The following is a 19,665-nucleotide window of genomic DNA, read 5'->3' on the forward strand; positions in this document are numbered from 1 at the left end:
GGATGCAGGGAATGCTGGTGTTATATTAAGGGTTGGATTCCCCCCCCCCCGCCGCTCCCCCCCGTTGTCACGGGCAGGATGGAAGGGAGCCAAAGGAAGAATAAATACATTATAACGGTTGGAAAGCAAAAGGAAGGAGACAAGAGGGAAGAGACCAGAAAAGTCAAGGAAGAACATTTCCTTTGTGTGGGCAGATACCTCAGGCAGCTCGCAACACCGGACCTGCGACAGAGCAAGACCGGGGCTGGGCGAGGAGAGCCGACAGTGAGTGCACACCCCATAGAGCTAAAAGCAGGGTCCTGTGAACCTGAGGGAAGTGGGGCAACAGCCGGTGGAAGATCAGCAGGGGGCCACCATGAGTCAGGTGGGGCAGCTGGTGAAACACTGTCTGTGTCATTCAGCAGGGCATAGGTCAGAGAGGGAGGAACATCACCGGAGAGAAGGGAGCAGCAGGCACCAGTGGAAATGTCGGAGGCAGGCTGGCAGATGCACCCTGGGCAGGAGGAAGAAAGTTCATCTTAGTAGTGCCAGCTGCTGAAGTGCTGTGTGCTCTCCTTGTTGGCTAGCAAGAAACCTTGAGCCCTGCGTGAGCAGTGGCAGCATGGTCACAGAGCTGTGACAACCGTGACATGCCACTGAAATTAGCACAGGAACTTGCTCTACCCAGGTAGGTGTTTGCCTGTTGGGGGGTTCAGCACCAGGTTTATAACACTGGGGCTGCTGTGGTGTGCAGTCCTGGCATGATGCCAGCAGGTCCTTCCAGCAGGGGGAACAGCGTTTGAGGTGGGCTGTGAGGAGGAGAGGATAACGTGCACTAGCATGCGCATTGACAAGCTGTCCTGGGTGAGACAGGTGGAGATGGGGCTTCAGGGACAGCCACAAACGTCCCCGTGATGAAGAGAGGTGCCTACTCTGAGACAGTACCTGCCCTGAACCGGTCAGTGAGCACTTAGGTGCAGAGAAATAAAGTGAAGGTACCGCTCCCTAAAGCCTTAGTAATAGGACAACAACCACCAAAGGTAATGGGCCAAAACATAGTGAAATGACTATGTGTCAGAGAAAGCAGCCTTCTAGATGCGTGTATACTTATATAGAGATGGGACTCAGGGGAACCAGCATAAGGTCAGGTATACTGCAAGACTACCTGGGGTGTATCATGACAGTAATAACCTTTGCAGGCGTCAAGAGTGTACAGGGTGAGGTTGCCTGCCATAGACGCTACACATAGATTGGATCTCTGTAAAAGCTAGCTTCTAGCTCAACATTTGTGGGACATCCACAGCAAGTATTGAATGAAGGCAACGTAGTCCTCCTCTGAGTGCTTTTCTAGGAGGGCCTATAGTGACTCCTTTGAGGGAGTGACAGCAGTCTAGGTAGTGATTCAGCAGACAGACCTGAGCAATTAATACTGAGGGAGGTTTGGGAAACGGTGTATCATTCTAACAACCATCTGTTCATCACTCCAAAAACAGAGTTCCCTTTGGGGCAAAATGCTATCCGACTGTGGTGTGTTTGTTGGTTATAGAGCAAAGCTATGAGCACAGGATGTAGCCCATCTCCTGTTAGTGATGTAGGTTGCTTAACATGATTTTCCCTTGCAAATGGTCCTGGAGGGTGTATTATCTAGTGGCGCCCCCTGGCATGGTGGAAAAGACCAGACAGCGGGCCAGGCCAAAGATCATCTGGGCTACACATGGATATTTTCTAACATTTTGTGGTGATCTTCTAAAGGGGCGTGCCTGTGCCTAGCAGAACGTGGAATGTGCATTTTACAATAGGGTCCGTGCGGACCGTTACTGTGTGCTTGAGTAAAACTTACCTGTCTCAGTGTTTCCTCTCCCCCGCGCCATCACCACATTTTGGCAATGAGGATTTAGGCACCCCTACATCCTGGATGTTGGGCAGCTACCTCCATGCTAGGAGACAACTGCAGCACTCAGTGTCTCCTCAGGTGCGGCCCTCTCTCAGTGGGGCCACAGGAGTCCTGGGAAGAGGCCACTGAACTGGCTGGCGGCCACCACAGGGCAAGAATGGGCTCCGGAGTGCCAGCAATCAACTTCAAATATGAGGAGGTGGGCCTGACGCTACAGAATATGCACGGGTAGTAGCTCGAGTGTGCAATAGCTCCTCACCTATGGGGGTCCAGCTCTACCACACTATTCCCACCTGCAAGCCAAATGAGGTACTACATCAGTGCTTGTGACTGGAACTTGAAGCAACTGATTTGCAGCATCATGCAACGCATCCAGGCCAGGGCATCCCCTTTCTTCCGTGCGACCCCAGGTGAGACATCCATTTCCTTGGAGTTATGGTTGAATTTGTTTAAACTTTACTTTAGGGCAGCTGAGGGAGACAACTACAGCGATGACCAAAAGAAAGCAGCCTGGTTGAATTGCCTAGGGACAGAGGGCCAGCGCATATTTAGGCATTTACCTGGCGATGAAGTTGTTGTGCAAGCAGGTGGAGAAGGTGAAAATGTTGTCAGTGAATATGAGCTGGCCCTTAAGAAGCTCCCAAAACATTTTGGAAACAGCTCAATGTTGTGCTAGGGAGTTACCACTTTTAAGAATGCAGGGTGCTGAGGAGTCCATTGACAGCTATGTTACCGCCCTAAGGACACTCATACGTGCCATTTCACCGGGACCTTAGATGAGTACATAAAGGACCCCATTATGATGGGGAATGCAATGCCAAAATAAGAGAACAGCTGTGGATCAACACAGACTCACCTTTGTAGAAGACATTGGAACTGGCCAAGGCTATTGAGGAATCTGCCAAGAACATCCAGGCAATGACCCTTAGGATGCAGCACCCATCAAAGGTGGAGGGAAAACTATACAAGCAGTAAATCCGACCAAGAGAAATGAGGGAGGCAGGCCGAATAAACCCAGACTAGATGGGCAAACAGGAGCAAGAGCCAACATTGGTGGAAGAAACAAAAGGAACTGCAACCGTTGTGGTTGGGGCAGTCACACCACAGGGGCAAAGAGTCCTGCAGCAGCGTCGGAATGCAGGCGCTGTGGAGTGACAGGACCCGGATATGGAAGAGAGAGTGATACTCCATGTGCGAGTAGAGGGAAAGAAAGGGCTGTGGAGCATGGTGAAGGTAAATGGCACACATATCGAAATTATGGTGGATTCGGTGTCAACCTATACAATGGTGGCTCCCAAACATTATGAGGATACTTCCAAGAAGTCAGTGGAAACACATTTCCTTCCTGACATAAAACCAAGCACCAATGGGCAAGCCCCAATCAAAGTTCTGGGATAACAATGGGCCAATATCCAATTCAGAGGCAGGTTCACCAGGGGTAAGCTGTATTTTGCACACAAGGGAGCAAGTGTGCTGGGGCGGGATGAACAAGCTGCGTTGGACATCCAAATGTGCTCAGGAAGGAGCGTTCCAATTCTGTGTCTGGATGTGGAAAGGCCCATGTCAGCTGACAAATGTACCTGTGTGTGTTTTGAGACGAGTTGGGGAAATTAATTAAAGGCTTTGTGCACAAGATAGTGTTGAAGAGAGGGGTGAAGCCAATTGCGCACAGGGTCAGGAATTTACCAGTGATGGCGCGTGAGGGACTGAAAGCTGAGTTAGGCAAGTTGACAGTTGATTGTGGCTATTGATGCCTCAGAATTGTTGTCGGTGGTAGTTTTGGCAAGGAAGCAAGATGGCGGTTTAAGGATGTGTGTAGACCTCCGTGACCTCAAGGCCAACATCTGGGCTCACTCCACATCATTCTAAGTAATCACTGCTGGTAACAAACCCCCCAGCCAGGCGTTCTCCTCAGGCCTAACGCAGCCAAATCCGTTCTGGATAATTCCTGCCAGAACAAACACATACTCCTTACCTCACAAACCAACACACCTACCGCTAGAATGCAGCTATTACACGGATACCGCACGAGCTGCACACATACCCGGTGCCCACACGCACCCTTTTGACTCTTTCTACTCTCTCTACTGATATGAACTTCGGTTCCCAAGGGCGTTCAACCTACCAGCGCCTTCAGACCATACCAATGGTATATAAGGCGCTATATAAATGCAAGATAACAATAACAATAACAAGGAAGTCAGCATGGTTTTCAACCTTTGACTTGTCCTCGGCCTATCACCAGATTGAGCTATATGTATTGTCATGCTGTTTCACATCCTTTGATACCCCTTTTGGTGCATACATGTTCTGCCGAATGCCCTTCGGATTGGCATCTGCGGCAGCTGTTTTTTAAACTTCTGATGCTAATAGTTTTCAGCAGTTTAGTGGGGGTAAACTGTTTTCAAGAGGCAATTTAGGTGTCGGGGAGAAACAAAAAAAGCACGATCAAAGAGTGCAAGCAGTTTTGAGTGTGTTGCATGAGAAAGGATTAACTGTGAAAATGTCTACATGTCAAATAAAGGTGCTCAGTTTCGCCTATCTGGGTCATACCATTGACGAGATGGGCATCAGACCCAAAGAATGATTGGTGAATGTTCTTAAGGAAATGCAAGGAAAAAGGGATAGTTCCACAGATTCCATGCGCTGCTTGTGTGGAGGTTAAAAAATACACCTAGATGAATTGCATAGTTGCTGTAAATGATATATTGACTCAGACAATATTGTTTTTCACGAAATTTTATATTGTATTCCTCTGCATGAGAATAGAACAAGTCTGTCGACACGTGTTTCGACCAAAGAAGGTCTTTCTCAAGGCAAGACTGTGCATTACCAAAACACAAAACCAAGAACAACATTGCATGTTCCATAACATTTTTCAGAAATACAGTTATAACACATCTAATAAATGGGCAAACATAAGCAAAACATTGTTGCAATATGTCCAAAAAAAATGAAGTGTATATTGTCAACGAGGGAGAGTAGTCAAAGGGACAAAGGCAGGAGATAACATCAAACAGATTTTCAAACCAAATCATATAAAAACAATACATTACCATAGGTGAGGTAGAAAGCAATTCATCCGACCAGGGACAAATCATGATAAAGCCATGTGGTAGAACCAACATAGAAACAAAAAAAAAAAAAAAAGATGAACAAAGGGGGTCATGAGCCCCATTAAAGATTCACGGCATTGTTCAGACTCAGGTGCACAATGTGATAACTACAGGGTCCTGTGCCTGGCATGGTAAAAAGGATTCCTGGGTAGCACCCAAGGTGTGTCTTATAATTGCATTCACTCGTATGACTTCCAATTTGTGTAGAAAAAACGCTGTGTAAAACATGTAATCCAATCACCAATTCCTGTTCACAAAACATAAAATGGAGAGATTGCATGCTATGAAAGCTCAAAAACGAATGATGACCTTTTATAGAGCTATGTGCCATGCGGGGAAACCAGTGCAAGTTGGCTGCACAAAGATGTTCACCCTAATATCCTATTCGAAAACAAAACCAAGAAAAGATCCAAAAAATTACTGGGCATGTAAGCATCTGGTACCTAAAGAGACGAGTTCTGGTGCTTTTTGCAGTGGGTTTCTGCAAGACATGAATCGAATCATGAGACCAAGTATCAAAGCAAGAAGATTATTTGCCAGTGAATATTATGCCTAGGGGCAGGCAGAGAGATTACCTTATACTTTTTCCTTTTAGGGTCTGCTCTAGCTGCGTAATTCAGGCTGTAAATAGAAGATAGGTGTCACTTCCATTTCGGACGATCTGGGAGATAGCGACAGAGCTGTATTATATGTCAGGTGGTGTGCTTAGCCACTTGACAAAAAATACATCGAAAAACACTCCAGGAGCAAAAGGCTCACATATTAATCAACTCCGAGCAACGAAAGATAAAAGTAAATTCCGTACCGCAATGCAAGATTCTAGTCCCCGCATCTATTGCCTCTGCGTTCTTTTGTGCGCAGGAAGTGCGTGTGTTGTTTAAATGAAGAAAGGGCCAACTAAACCGTTGACATGTCCCAACCCGAGGGTCAGGCAAAGTCAGGCAATTGACTCAAATCACACTCAACTGTCGGCCCTACCTTTTCCCCACAGGGATAAAAGGTGGAGCAAGAGAGCGCAGTACGAGCAAGACAAGCACGGCAGACAGTACGATGAGAAGGCTACCATGTGGCAGTTCAAGAGAAAGAGAAAGGCGGCAGGAATCGAGAGGGTGGAAAGGAAAGAACTGATCTTGCCCTTTTTGTCCCAGATCCGCTGAACCTTTGTGGAAGAGAGCCTAAGACACTGAACAATAGCACAGGTGTCCTGCAGCAGCTGTTAACAGTAGAAGGGGCAAGAGTATGCTGATTAGCAGGAGGGGGCAATCTCCCACACCCTCAGTACCTGCCTCGACTCCAGGGAAGCCAAAAGCCAAGCGGTTCATCACAGCAGGTGAGTCTAGGGGAGAACTGATAAGAACCGGGTTGTCTTGAGTGAGAATGGCAGGAGTGGCAAGTTTGAACCATGTTCAACAAACTTTGAATGAACTGCAAAAGTGTGAAGGGGAGACCAGCAACAGGGGGAAACCGGCACCATGTGGGTGCTAACTCAAGAGACTCTGGTCGATCCCCATCTGAGAGAAAATATGATTACCAGAAGGCCAAAGGAGGGCCAGTGAAACAGGTCAATGTGGTCATACAGAGGGTCAAGCAAAATCCCTGTACAATCGAAAGACTTTGATCTAAAAGCACTGTGAAAGAAAGGGAAGTGAATCCCAAAACTGTTGAATTGTGTAAAAAGAGAACATTGAAGGTACAGAGGGTTCAGCAAAAACAAAGAGGTGATGGCTGGAAGGTTTAGACTGAATCAAAACCACTGGCATTGCTCGGGGCAACCCTCCAGACCATCGTTCTTCGCCTGCCAAGCCATTACAGAAGGGGAAAGACCATATGCAAATCAGGCTTGGCCCCACCCCAAAAGGGGCAGTCCAGCCCGAACTGCTAGGTCACATCCCTTCTGCACGAGACCACAAGCATCCCCAAACATGTTTCGCCCTTGTTGGGGCTCATTAGTGAGGAGTAGCTTGGGTCTCTAGGCCCAGCAGGCACGGGACCCACGTCTGGGCATACCCGTCCCACTCGGGGTGACAAAGCAAAAACACAGAGGGTTCAGCGCCCAGAAGAGAGGGACCATGGATGAGCCCTTATCACCCCGATCGAGAGCCACAGTGAACCCAGTGAAGGGAGACTAAGAATAGAGAGGGGTCAAAGCCCACCAGAGGGGGATCCAACAGTGAAATGCTGTCACCCCAAGATTGAGAAAAGTGAAAGCAAAAGTTAAGAAACGGCAAGAGAGAACCCACAGGAGTGATGCCAGAGAAGAAGGGTCCAAGCCCAGCAGAGGGAGACCCAGAGATGAAGCTATCATCCAAACGTCAAGTTAGAAAAGAACTGATATATATATTAAGGAATCCGGTAGGAGTATGCTAACTTCATCACCACCTCCTGGAATTGCTTAGTGACTAAGACCTGGTAATAATTGGTACCATCTCCCCTCGGTGTAGAAGTCCCCTTCTGCTAAAGAAATGAGGATCTTCAAGGTTCAGCTCTCAGCTTCAGAGATCATTTTATTATGAACTTGTTCTTGAAGAGTCTCTTCAGGTTGAGGAACTTTTTAGTGATATCAAGATTGAGACCTGCGCGACCAAATGTTTTTCAATTCAAGAACAAATGTTGCATGGGTGTGGAAAAAACAGAGACAGAGTCCTTCTACTCCGTGTGAAGATAAGAAAGTGTGAGGGTTTTTTCCCCACACTAGTTGAGCCACAAGAAAAGACTTTTTTGCAGACTTATTTGGATCAAATATCCATGAATCAAATGTGAATGTTGTTGAATTCTTTATTTGATGGCCCTTTTGTGATTACACGTGTTACGGCACATTCATGTGCCTTTTTCAAATCAGGGCTTGTCTTGATTAGTCAATACATTCATAGAATTTAGGGTTGCCTACCTTCCGGACCACTAAACATTAGATATTCAGAGTGGGGCTAAAAGGAGGGAAATCAAATATAGTATTGTGTACTAAACAATGTTCTTATGATTGTGGGAAGTTGATAAAAGCTTAATATGTACGTTTGTCACACTCCAGGCGGGATATAACCCATGACATTTTTCCACCATTGTGGAAAGACGGCGAAAGACGCTTGTTGCTGGCAACAGGAAGGGTAAGAGGTAAACAAGCACCTTGATCATTTCCCATTTTTCCATTGTTGTGGCATTTGAATTTTTTCATATGTTACTTCACAGCAACAATGTCATGATTAATGCAGATAACCTTCGTGATAGAATAATAACAACCATGTCTAGGGGATTTACTAGCAATTTGAATCTAAAATGGAAAATACGACAATGAGATTATTATGTTTTGTATTCTAGAACGTTTTTAAGAAACAGAAAAGAAGGTGCACCGTTTTAGAATTATTTAAAATAATTCTTAGTCAAATTCAAAGTAGGAAATAATAATATGATAATGCACATTTGCTTATGGACTTTTTCTTATCCTTACATTTTTTCTTTTTCTCTTTCTCTTTTTCCACTTCGTTTTTTCCATGATGATATGTCTCTTTACCAACAAACCCCAAAATCATCCTACCCGATCCCCCATCTTACATCTCTGTGCTTATATGTCTGTACACAATTCTGCAACTATGTGCAATTGCTCCACAACTATTTACTTCATGGACATATGACATTTGGAAACAATGCTGTGTGGGTATGTAATTTTCCTTTCATTATGCATCTTGTTGCAAATATTTTGGTTTACTTTAATATACATTTGTTGGTGACATGCAAATAATGTCACATTGTACCAAATTCTATGAATGTATTGACTAATCAAGACAAGCCCTGTTTTGAAAAAGGAACATGAATGTGCCGAAACATGTGTAATCACAAAACGGCCATCAAATAAAGAATTCAACATTCACGTTTGATTCATGGTCATCTGATTCAAATAAGTCTGCAATAAGGGCTTTTTTTGTGGCGCAACTAGTGTGGGAAAAAACCCTCCCTCTTTCTTTTGTTCTTGAAGAGGATCTGTTCTGTGGGATTCTGTAAACTCCACTGATGCAAGGACTGGGCCTCCTAGGGAACGGAAGTATTCCCTCTGGCCCTTGGTCATTTACGCAAGCCCGGCTTCAGCCCTCTAGGTATCATCAAGATATTTCACTTCTTCAATCTCTGGAATCAATATCCTTTCACAGTGCAGTTGGGCAATAGGTTGGCCGCTTCTTATCATAAGCCAAGATATCTCAGGTTAAAAAGGGCTGCCTTCATCTCTCCACAGTACCTCCTGTCAGTGATTCTGACTCTCAATTCCAGGGACTGTGTATGGGCAAATCCTGATTCGGGAGCAATCAGCCATATATCCCTCTTGGTACTTCCACCTTCTGCCCTGTCTTGACTAGGGCCATGCCCCACACCTCTATGTCTCCAAACTGGTTACAACCCGTTGCCCTTATGGTTGGCTCTAGTGGTGACCCGGGCAATCTTATCCAGTCTCACTATCCTTAACATCGATGACCTGTATACCAGGGTCTGACTGATTCTACAATGACACCACATGTCACATATGGCCACAAGAAAACACCCACTCTCAAAGACAGTTTAAGGGATTTTATTAAAATATTTGAGTAGGGACTAGCTGTTCCCCTCTTTCTCATCTCCACTGGGATTATCCATTCCTAGCTCAGGCATCCCTAAATCCCAAGGTGTTCACTAGAGATAGGTAACTCCTACTACTAGAAATCTGGCTGACTACTGGTGAAGGGCCTTCACTCCATTGCTTTATCTGTTTTACACCCTCGAGGGATTCGTAGGTGGATTCTAGCCCAGGGTCCAACAAGACGGATAGTCTTAAGAAGTGGTGCCTTCCACTCACACATGCCTCACTTGTTCATTACCTCACACACTCTTGTACTGCTCACCCTGGTGTTTTCTTCCTTTCCCTTTCTCTTCCTTCCCTTCCTCCCACTCCTATTTCTCTCTCTCTCTCTCTGTCACTCCAATGTTCTTCAGTCTACTGCTACTCTACCTCAACTTCTAATACCCTCCACTCCCCTCGCTACTACTCTCCCCATTTTCTACTCCCACTACTCTCCAATATATTCTCCTCCTACAACCCTCTACTCTCCTCCCACTTCTCTCCACTACACTCTCCTTCCATTATTCCCCACTACACTCTGCTCTCACTATTCTCTCTTCCCAATTCCCTCTCCTCTCACTACTGTATACTCTCCACTTCACTCCTCCTTCTCTTAAAGTCACCATCCTTTCACTCTCTTATTCACCTTTCTCACTCCACCGCACTTACTCCTACACACTCACTTGCTCTCACTCTTTCACATTAATTACCACACATGCACTTTCGCACACAAATCGCACTTTCTCTCACCAACCAATAGCTCAACTTGCACACGCTCTCTGTACTATTCCTCCATGGTCTGCTGCATCATCCTTCCTCCGCCTGGTCTGTCTGTCCGCCTTCATCACCCTTGACCTCATCTTGTATCCAGGCTTGCAACATTATGTGTTACTACTGACTTCTGCAATTGTATTTGCTCTCCTCTCTTGCTTCTCCACTCTTTTTGACTGCTTACTCTCTATTCTCTCCTCCTCTCCCTTTCTCCCCTTTCCTATCTCCTCCCCTTACTTTCTTCTATGCACTTACTCTATAAGAATTGTCCCTGGACCTAGTATGCTAGCAACCTAGTCTGTCTCCTCCCCGCACACCTACAGCACTCTCTGAAATATCATCAGGCCTAGTACGATAGTCGCTTGTTTTGTTCCTCCCCTCCCTTTCGGCACCCCTCTCCTTCACCTTTTGTTTTCTCTGGCTCTACCAGAAATGTCATCAGGCTTATCACGGTAGTCGCCTGTCTGTTTCCATTTCCTTCCCACTCTCCCCCTCCCTTCCTTATCTATGTCTTAGCTCTTGCACTATCTGAAATGTCGTCAGGCCGAGTATGATAGTTAATTTCACAACCTTACTGTTCATGGCCTCTAAGAATGTCACTGTATTTTCCCTTGTTCCCTCGCTTGCCTTGAAGCACTTTGAAACACATTGTGTATAGGCGCTATATAAATAAACATATATCATATCACCCAAATAACCCACAATTTCCCATTCCCTGCATCCCTTTTTTACTCCTCCAGCCCGACCAGGTTTCTCAGGCCAATCTTTATATTATTCTTTCCTCGTGGTCGTGTCATACAGTTGCGAGGCTTTAAAGCACCTTTTAAGCCCGGCCCCTTCTCAGACAAGGGTCTTCTCAAGTTTTGCAATGGCAGCCTGTGACAAAAACAGTCCATTTCTAAGTTCTATTCACATGGTGTTAAGCATCCTGTTTGCAGGCCTGCAGCATGCACTGCTTTGCTGCCTTGATTTTCACAGCCTTCTCTCTGGCTAGTGAGCTCCATTCATCCTCCTCCGCCGAGAGGAATTCTGGGCTGGGCAGGCCTGGGAGAGAAGAAAGAGAACACTGGCCACAACAGGGCACAGTAGCTAAATGGTGATAAGTGGCACTTGTCAATTGTAGCCAGGCACATGAAGGGGGGACAGAGACTTGGCCCGCCCAACTCACTCATCCCACTTGTGGGCCAGGGAATGCTCTGGAAAACATCCTGGTAGGCCTCCTGCTCCAGGTTGAGAGGGGTCCCTACTCCCCCTTGACAGGGTTAGGTTCCTGACGCTGTCACATTGGGAACTAGAAAATAGGGGTTGTACTAAGATAGTGAAAGCAAGAACATTAACAATGCACTACAATATTAATGTCCAGATCCTGATTTTACATGCACTTTAATCTTCCCTTCACCATTGCAAGCAACAGAAGGAAATACCAGGACTGGTGCACAACCCCTGCCACTGCCTTGGAGTCTCAGTGCCCCCTCCGATAGCTCTGTCACGGAGGCTCCACAGCAGGTCCTATAGTTAAGAAACAAGGGGAAAGTCACAACCGGGACACCCAACTGGGATCTAGAGTTTCAGCACTGGCCCTGCTCCATAGTCCAAGGCCTAAGGGCCGGAGAGCCCCATGTACATCCATGGTGCCGTAATTCATCTAATAACTGCCTCAGCACGACCGCCACTCTGGCACAACGTAAGGCTCCTGTGCTCTCTATAACACCATCACAAGCACAGCATCCAGAAGAGCCCAAGGGAAAGTCCTTAATCCAGTTCCTGCTCCTTCCACAGTACTCTCCATGTCATGCTTCTCATGTACTCCAGTGCCCCTGATGCAACACAGCCTCAGCCCTATAGGCAACTCCTCGACAAGGCTGTAGTGTAGTGCGCAAGTGGGGTGCGACTCAGGTTCTGACCAGCAGGAAACAAATGAGAAATTCTATTGGTTTAAAAAGAAAATCAACCAAAACCTGCAAACACCATTAGTCACCAATAACCAGTTCTAACATGCATTTGGAATCAATCAGAATTTTCTCCAATTAAGTAGATATGCAAAACCCAATATGCCAGCAACTGTATACAGTAGAGGCAATGTACAGCTGGTCAAATGGAAGTTGACCAATGTGTTTATGTTTCGTACTTCACAGATGTGAAAAAGATAATGACAATGAAATAAGCGGTCACGGAACAATAACCCACATACACAGATGGCCTTCACATTGGCTCAACGGCAGTTTGCACAGGCTCGAAAATACATTTGCTCTTCCGATTTTGTGTAATTGGGTTCAGTGTGCAACACATTTCCTTCTATAAGTTACATTTTTCATCATTTAGAGATAAATATGGATTATGGTGTTTTTTTCATATGCCTACATCAGTCCGCTGGGAACTAGTCTGAGAAAGCCAAATACCCAGCACATGGAACCCGGGGACGTCATTTAGGGGACGCCAGGGGTCGCAACTGCGAGCCCTGAGGTCTCCCTTGCTATACCTGTGCTTTCTCTTGCTACCTCTAAATAAAAACATTTTAAAACACTTTGTTTATGCAAGTTCATGGGCTGTGGCCAGTGCCATGTGGCTCTTTGCTTCTGGAGTGGCTGGCTTTCTTTTTCTGGCCTCTTAAAAAAAATGTTTTTAAAAAGAACAGGGTTTCCACAAGTCTAACACTTTCAGCAGTGACCCTAAATAAGAAAGAATGGGGATAACAAATAATTTGTCTTTCTAGAATTCTATACAATAATTTCTAGACTCATTAAAGGTGTATCCAGGCACACTTCAGGGAATGAGTCACTGATTTAGTCTGTTCTTAACACCTCAACTCAGCCTTTCATCCTTCTGAGGTCGATAAATGAGTACCAACACAGGTTGGGTGGTATTGTATGTATATTTTGTTTTACATAACGCGTTTAAGCGTAAGTGCTATATAATAACACATCATTATCATTGGGCCATGGACGTCTGCTTGCATTCTCAGTAATTTGGCAACATGGACCTATACACACTGATATTAACGGCACATATGGTGATCTATTCTTGTATGAAATATGTATCACATTATAGTGATATTTTAACCATATTTTTCGTAGTATGCTTAGGAACATTGCTATGTGATGCCACTTCCTGTTTTGTCAAGGGGTGAAAGGTTGTGTTCAATCGGTTCCTGTGATGTCATCAGAGGTCAAGGCTCATGTGATGTCACTTCCGCTACTCCTGGCATTTTGGTGAAATGATTTCCCTGGAACATTGTGGCGTCTTTCACTCAAGTCTAACTTTCCATATCTGAACCGACCTAAGGCCCTCCAAACGCAGCCATGCCAGGGCGAGTGTTAGTCACCCAAAGGCATAAATGCACAATTTATATTTCCCTGCCTCTCAAATATTTATCTTTCCCCCTCCAAGAATAATGGTATGTTAATGCAGGTCTACTACATTTTATTAAATACGCGCCAACCATTTATCATCCGCTACTTTCTTTGTATTGTTCACACACACACACACACAGGACGACCGAGAGTAATATATTACACAAATAGGCGCTGCCACTTAGAAATTGGGTTTGATTGATGCAATGATTCAAAACCTCCATAAAGATATACAATCTGCAGGCAATCATAAATATCTTGGCAAAAAAAGGGACCTACCAGTCACTGATACACCACCGTGTCCGGATGAAACCCTTTCTGGATAATTTACTCTGAGGACAAACACATAAAGAAGTCACTCGCACAGTGGGGACAAGATGAGGGAATATTACAATAAAAGAGAGAAAAGCCTAGCAATGATTTCAACATTAACCTCTACCATTTAAATTGTTGCTGTGCACTAAAATGTGTGGCGTACATATGCACCGTAATTCAGGAAGAAGGGTTGACTGTACCAACATATTTTTAACATGATTTAATAACAACGGTTTCGCGTAAAGCGCTATATAAACACAATAAACACAAAAACAAACATTAAGGCAAAAAGTAAAAATCATGACTGATGTAACTATTTCATAAAGAAAGACACGTTTCCAGAAAGTCCACCTGTCGTAGGGCAGTGGAAGCACTGCAGCTAATTGATGGAGTATGGAGCAATATTTCTCAAGTAAAAAGGAAAGAGTGAATCTCACTTCACAGGCCCTTTCAAAGAGTGCCTGTGAGCATTGATTTAGCTGCATTTCAATCAAGTTCTTATTGGACGTGTATTTTGTTGGTAATAGAGTTGAGGAAATGTGCAAGACAATTGGCTACTGCTACTGTGTGTTGGCTTACTGGCTGCAACTTCCTGACTGAGAGAAGGAGTTGTCACCAGCTCTGTTGTGTGGGAGGGGGTATATAGTGACATGTTGACTTAGGGGTCCTTGTGGGGAGATTGACATAGAAAAGGCAGGACACATGTGAGAGGAGTTGCTTATTTAATTTCTGTCAGCTCCCAAAGTCAGAATGCTTGTAATGCAGTCAATATCAGTAGTTGTTGGCGGTAGTCCGAGCATTCTGATTGTTTGAGTGGTCGTCTTTAATGATGTTTCCAGGTCCAAATAACATTTAGCACTTTGTGGGCGCTGGTGTTAAAAGTCAAACATGGTGGGAAAAGATGACACAATTTCGAGTTTTCATACCTTTTATTGGATTTACTAAGATTAAGCTGTGATGGAAAAATCATTAGCTTTTGAAAGTCCCATAGACCGTCCTTTCAGCATTCCTGCCTGTTATCTGACGAAGAAGGCCTTCAGAGCTTTCGAAAGCTAGTGTTTTTTCCATCACAACATAATATCCTCAGTTGAATAAAAGCCTCAGTTGAACAAAATATATACATAAATGGGATAGATTTTCCCCACCAGTTCTCACCCTCTTATGGTAGAGGTTAATGTAGAGCCTCTGCTCCTCTAATTCTGACTCTCTGCTCGTCAAACGCTTCTCCAAGTAGAGAGTGGGGGGGGGAGCCTCTCTCTTTGGCCGGTATCTCCCTTTGGAACAGCCTCCCTGCCCCTCTCAAACTTGAGCCGGGCCTCCTCAAGTTCTGGAAACTTCTCTAAACTCAGCTTTTCTCTAGCTCGTTCCCTTTTCCCCTTCCTTGCTAATCTCCCCACTGCAGCTGAGAATGGCAGCCTGGTCCTTACAGGTTACCATGCCTTCACCCAGTTGACATCAGCACCCCCGCCCCCCAGCACTGCCCACTGTGGGCCCCCTGCTTGGTGGCTATGCATCCCACTCTGGGATTTGCCTGCCTTAGCACTTAGTTTAAGACACTCCCCTTGACTCCCCTTGGCATTTCCTTCTGGGCCCCCACCCGCATGTGTCCATTCCTTGCTTCTTACCCCTACCCCCCTCACCCATCCCTATCTCCTGCACTTCTCCTCACTGCACTTGCATGTCCGAATGCCACAAGGCCTAATAGGACCACGATTGTCTATTTACTGTTTTTGCCAATAATATTTCTCCCCTTGTTCCCTTCCCACTGTGTCTTGTGGCGCCTTGAAAAAACATTCGTTGTATAGGTGCCTAACAAAAGCCAAATAAATAAATAAATATGGTACCTCTTTCAAATTAAAATTCTTTCACCCCGTGCCTCCCATTCCCATTCCCATTCTAGGTATTTCTACTCACATCTGGAGTGCTGGAATTGCATGTCATTTGGCGTGAAGATTGTGGCAATGGGTGCATACGACAGCAGGTAGAGGAAACATTTCAAAATAAATGGGTTGATTTGATATATATTTCGATCTGGTTCTGGAAAGGACTGACTCAAGGTTAGTGCTGAACCCAACATTCAAAGAGGAACAACACACTACTTTCGTTATTGGTAACAAACCTAAAAAGACGAGGAACCTTGAATGGAGGAGAGAGAATCCTATGCAGAGGTTTGATGGTTTTTCTGGTCTTCTGCTTCTGATGCTGGATCTCTGAAAGGAAAAGAAAGGCACTGGCAAGTCTCCGACATTGGAGGTCATGTTGGAGATTGCAGTGCTCTGCAAATAGACATGCTGGCACATGGCCCTCTGGACTACCACCATCCTCAAGGTGAGGATTTGCTCCAGACCTCTTCCTACGCTTCTTACCTTGTTTTTGTAATGGGTTTTTATCCTCACTTGACAAGGCCCGAGTATTGGCCTTGTCACACCATTCACTGATCTTTGATCACCTGGCTTTGCATTGAGCTGTGAAAATGGTTACAACCCATATTGTACTTCCTCCTTAAGTACTTTAATCCCTGCAGAAATAGGTCATAATATGTGCAATGTTGCAAAGTAATTCATTCCAGAACCTAAACTACTAGGTACATTGAGAGACTGACCTATAAAGAGGCATCCCAGACTATTGGGACAGGCTATTATACAGGGTAAACATTTTTGTGTCTGGATTTTCAGCACCTCTTATATAAGCAGGGAAGTCTTTGCACTTGTTAGAGAACTTTCCACTCCCTCTGTTCTTGTCTCGGTGGCTTCTCCCACCTTGTAGTTCTATATGTAAATCGCATCCTTTATTGGCACCAAGATTCATGCTATTTGCTCCTCTTTTCTGAGTTAGAGATCAGACTCTGCATTTGCTTGCATCTCGAAGGCATTCAATTTGCTGTCCCAGTAAAACTCTTTACTGTTTTATCTTTTTTATTGAGTTTGCGTGGCCACTTCAATTGGCATCTTTAGAAGACAATCTCTTTCTGATTGCTGTCTTGTCAATGTGATACAGTATAAATATCCATCCTTTCTATCAGTGATCACACATATGGTTAATCTTTACTTGCCAAGTAGTATAGTGACCCCCAGATTTGAAAGTTAAAAAAACAAGCTACCATTGAAAACAAAACTACTTTTTATCAAACAGATTCTTCGAATCTATGGCACATCTCCCTGCTCTGTTTTGTTTCCAAAGTGATCAAAAAGGCCTTAACTCAACAGTCTGCATGGGATTATGGAGTCCAGTGAACTCTTGCTTTCCCAACAAGCATGGTTCCACCCCCTGAGGGGTAAGGAGTCTGTGCTGGTTTCCTAGAATGGTTGATCTTCAGCTGATGGTGGAGAGTAGTGGGCTGTGGCCTCCCCCCTTTTACTAACTTGCTGACTACCTTTGAAATGGTTGACCATCAACTACTCATCCAGAGCTGTAAGAAGGCTGGTATTTGTGACTCTGCAGTGACTTGGCTGGTTCATTGTTGGTGGATCGTACGACCACATGGCTGTTATTTGTGGGGTTTCACAGTGCTCATCTTTATCCCATGTTCTCTTTAATATTTATGCTCAACCAATTACCTTTCTTATTCAGTCCTTTGGAGTGCCAATTTACTCTTTCCACAATGATACAACATTTTTGTCTCAAGATGGAAATAATTGGGAGTATGGGTTGGCTGTTCAAAAATGTACAAATGCCAATTGATTCTGACAAAATACCAGCAAGACAGAGGTCATGGTGGTCCCAAACATTCCTGGGATTCTTCTTTCTGGCCTATGGTCATGAAACGTACTAGTTACTGAGATTCTTGTGTAAAAAATATGGCCTTCATATTTGACCAAATGTAGGCACCGACTCCACTAGTCAACACTGTTGTTAGCACAGGTGTTTTTCACTTGAAGGTATTGTAGTAAATCTTACTCTTACTTCCACAAGATTTACAGAAAAGTGGTGTCACTACAACCATAGTTAGTAGGTTTAACTACTATAATTCCCACAACATAATATGCCTCTGATGAGATGAATAACCTTTGTCCAGAATGCTATTTTTCATGGAAACAAGTCACCTTGAACACCAGGTTCTCCCACAACTACTTTGACTGCCAGGGATTTGGTGGAAACATTTTAAGACCTTGTGAATTGCCCTTCTCCCTTCTTTTACATTACAGATGCTTTGTTCCTAGTACAGAAATGCATTACATATGCAGCTACTCATAACCTGAGATGTGCTTCACAAATTCTCTTAACATTTCCAGATTTTGTAGAACTACAGCAGGAGTGGAGGGTGCCAGTCATTCTTTTTTAACAAAACAGCTGAGTTCTGGAACAATCTCCTCTGATCCTTACCCTGTCTAGCCACCTTGCTTTTCAAAATGAGTTAAAAAGCAGACTCTTTTTAAGAGACCTTCAATAATCTACCTTCTTCTCAGGTATCTTCAGTGGTTTAGCACAGGAGACCTTTAGGCGGCAGTGAGTTTTATAAATCTAAAACGAAATCATGGCTGTTCTCTGAATGGCCCACAGTTTCTTCATTTTCCATACAGTTAGGAGCAAGAGATTATAGGGGAATGCGCACTTTCTTACAACAATACATGCTGCTAATTAAATTAAGAAGGGCTACAACATGGACTCTTTAGAACATTTTTTACTTTAAAGACTATACAGATTCCCCTACCAACCTTTCCAAGCCTAAAACTGTTGGGTTGTCATAAGAAGCTCTTTAGGGATGAACACCAAAATGTGAAGCCTAAGCAACTTCACAGTGCACAGCACAGCTAGGTCATCACCAGGATTCATTAAGAGATGACACAGGCGGTTACCAGACATTTGGTCAAATGCATTTGATCGAATTACAATATGGTCGAATCAATTTGGTCGAAAAAATGGTCGAATTATTATTTTTTTTTTTGGGGGGTCCACCTCCCAACCCCCGTTTTTGGTGTTAAAACACCTTTTTTTTACCTTTTTTTACCTATACTAGAGCAAAAAAAAAAAATACTTTAAAAAAGAAATTCAACCTTTTTTTTTTCGACCAAATTGATTCGACCAATTTGTCATTCGATCAAATATATTCGACCATTTGACTGGACAGCGACACAGGCTCATGAGGCACTTCGAGATAATCAACAATTCAGCTAAATAAGTCATCTACATGCATAGAGTTCTGTGGCCATACATGTGAAGTAAATGCAAGGAACTAAAGAATTAAGTGAAGAATATGAGGAGTGATAAATGCTTACAGATGTACATTTAGCCCTTCGATGATGATGATAAAATTAACCCCAGCTGGCTCAGAACTACTGTTGTGGATCATGCCTCGCTCTGGGAAAATTTAGTGGGGTGGCAAAGGGAGCTTTGTGTGCCCCCAAGCTAGATGATGGTGGTTCCGGGAGTTATAAATTGAGTATCACCCGATTACCCTCCCTTAGTCCTATTGTAAGGCAGAGTACAAGCTTCATAGGACATGCACCATAGTCACTGGTTAATTTATTTCTAACCAAGTATCAGAAGGTAGTAACTCCTTGTTCAAAGTATTTTTTTTAAAAACATATTTTTATTGTTTTCTTAAAAACATAACATCATCCCCGAACTCCCCCCCCACCCTCTCCCCACCCCCCGGGAGAGTAGGATCACATGTCGTTATAATTTTAAAACGTTATGTACCAAAAATGTCTTAGATTTTGA

General features: G+C 44.3%; 1 protein-coding gene across 2 annotated transcripts in view; it reads right to left on the bottom strand.

Moving 5' to 3' along the window:
• The window catches only part of INPP5A (inositol polyphosphate-5-phosphatase A), a 3,154,590-nt gene that overhangs the window by 1,314,806 nt on the left and 1,820,119 nt on the right, over positions 1-19,665 (bottom strand). For both annotated transcript variants that reach the window (XM_069611412.1, XM_069611413.1), the window contains exon 7: positions 13,969-14,021. In XM_069611412.1, coding sequence (XP_069467513.1) covers positions 13,969-14,021 — 53 coding nt within the window. The remainder of the gene's footprint in view (positions 1-13,968; positions 14,022-19,665) is intronic.

This window comes from Ambystoma mexicanum, chromosome 8 (genome assembly GCF_040938575.1).
Source record: "Ambystoma mexicanum isolate Mex_15411 chromosome 8, UKY_AmexF1_1, whole genome shotgun sequence".
NCBI classification, from domain to species: Eukaryota; Metazoa; Chordata; class Amphibia; order Caudata; family Ambystomatidae; genus Ambystoma; species Ambystoma mexicanum.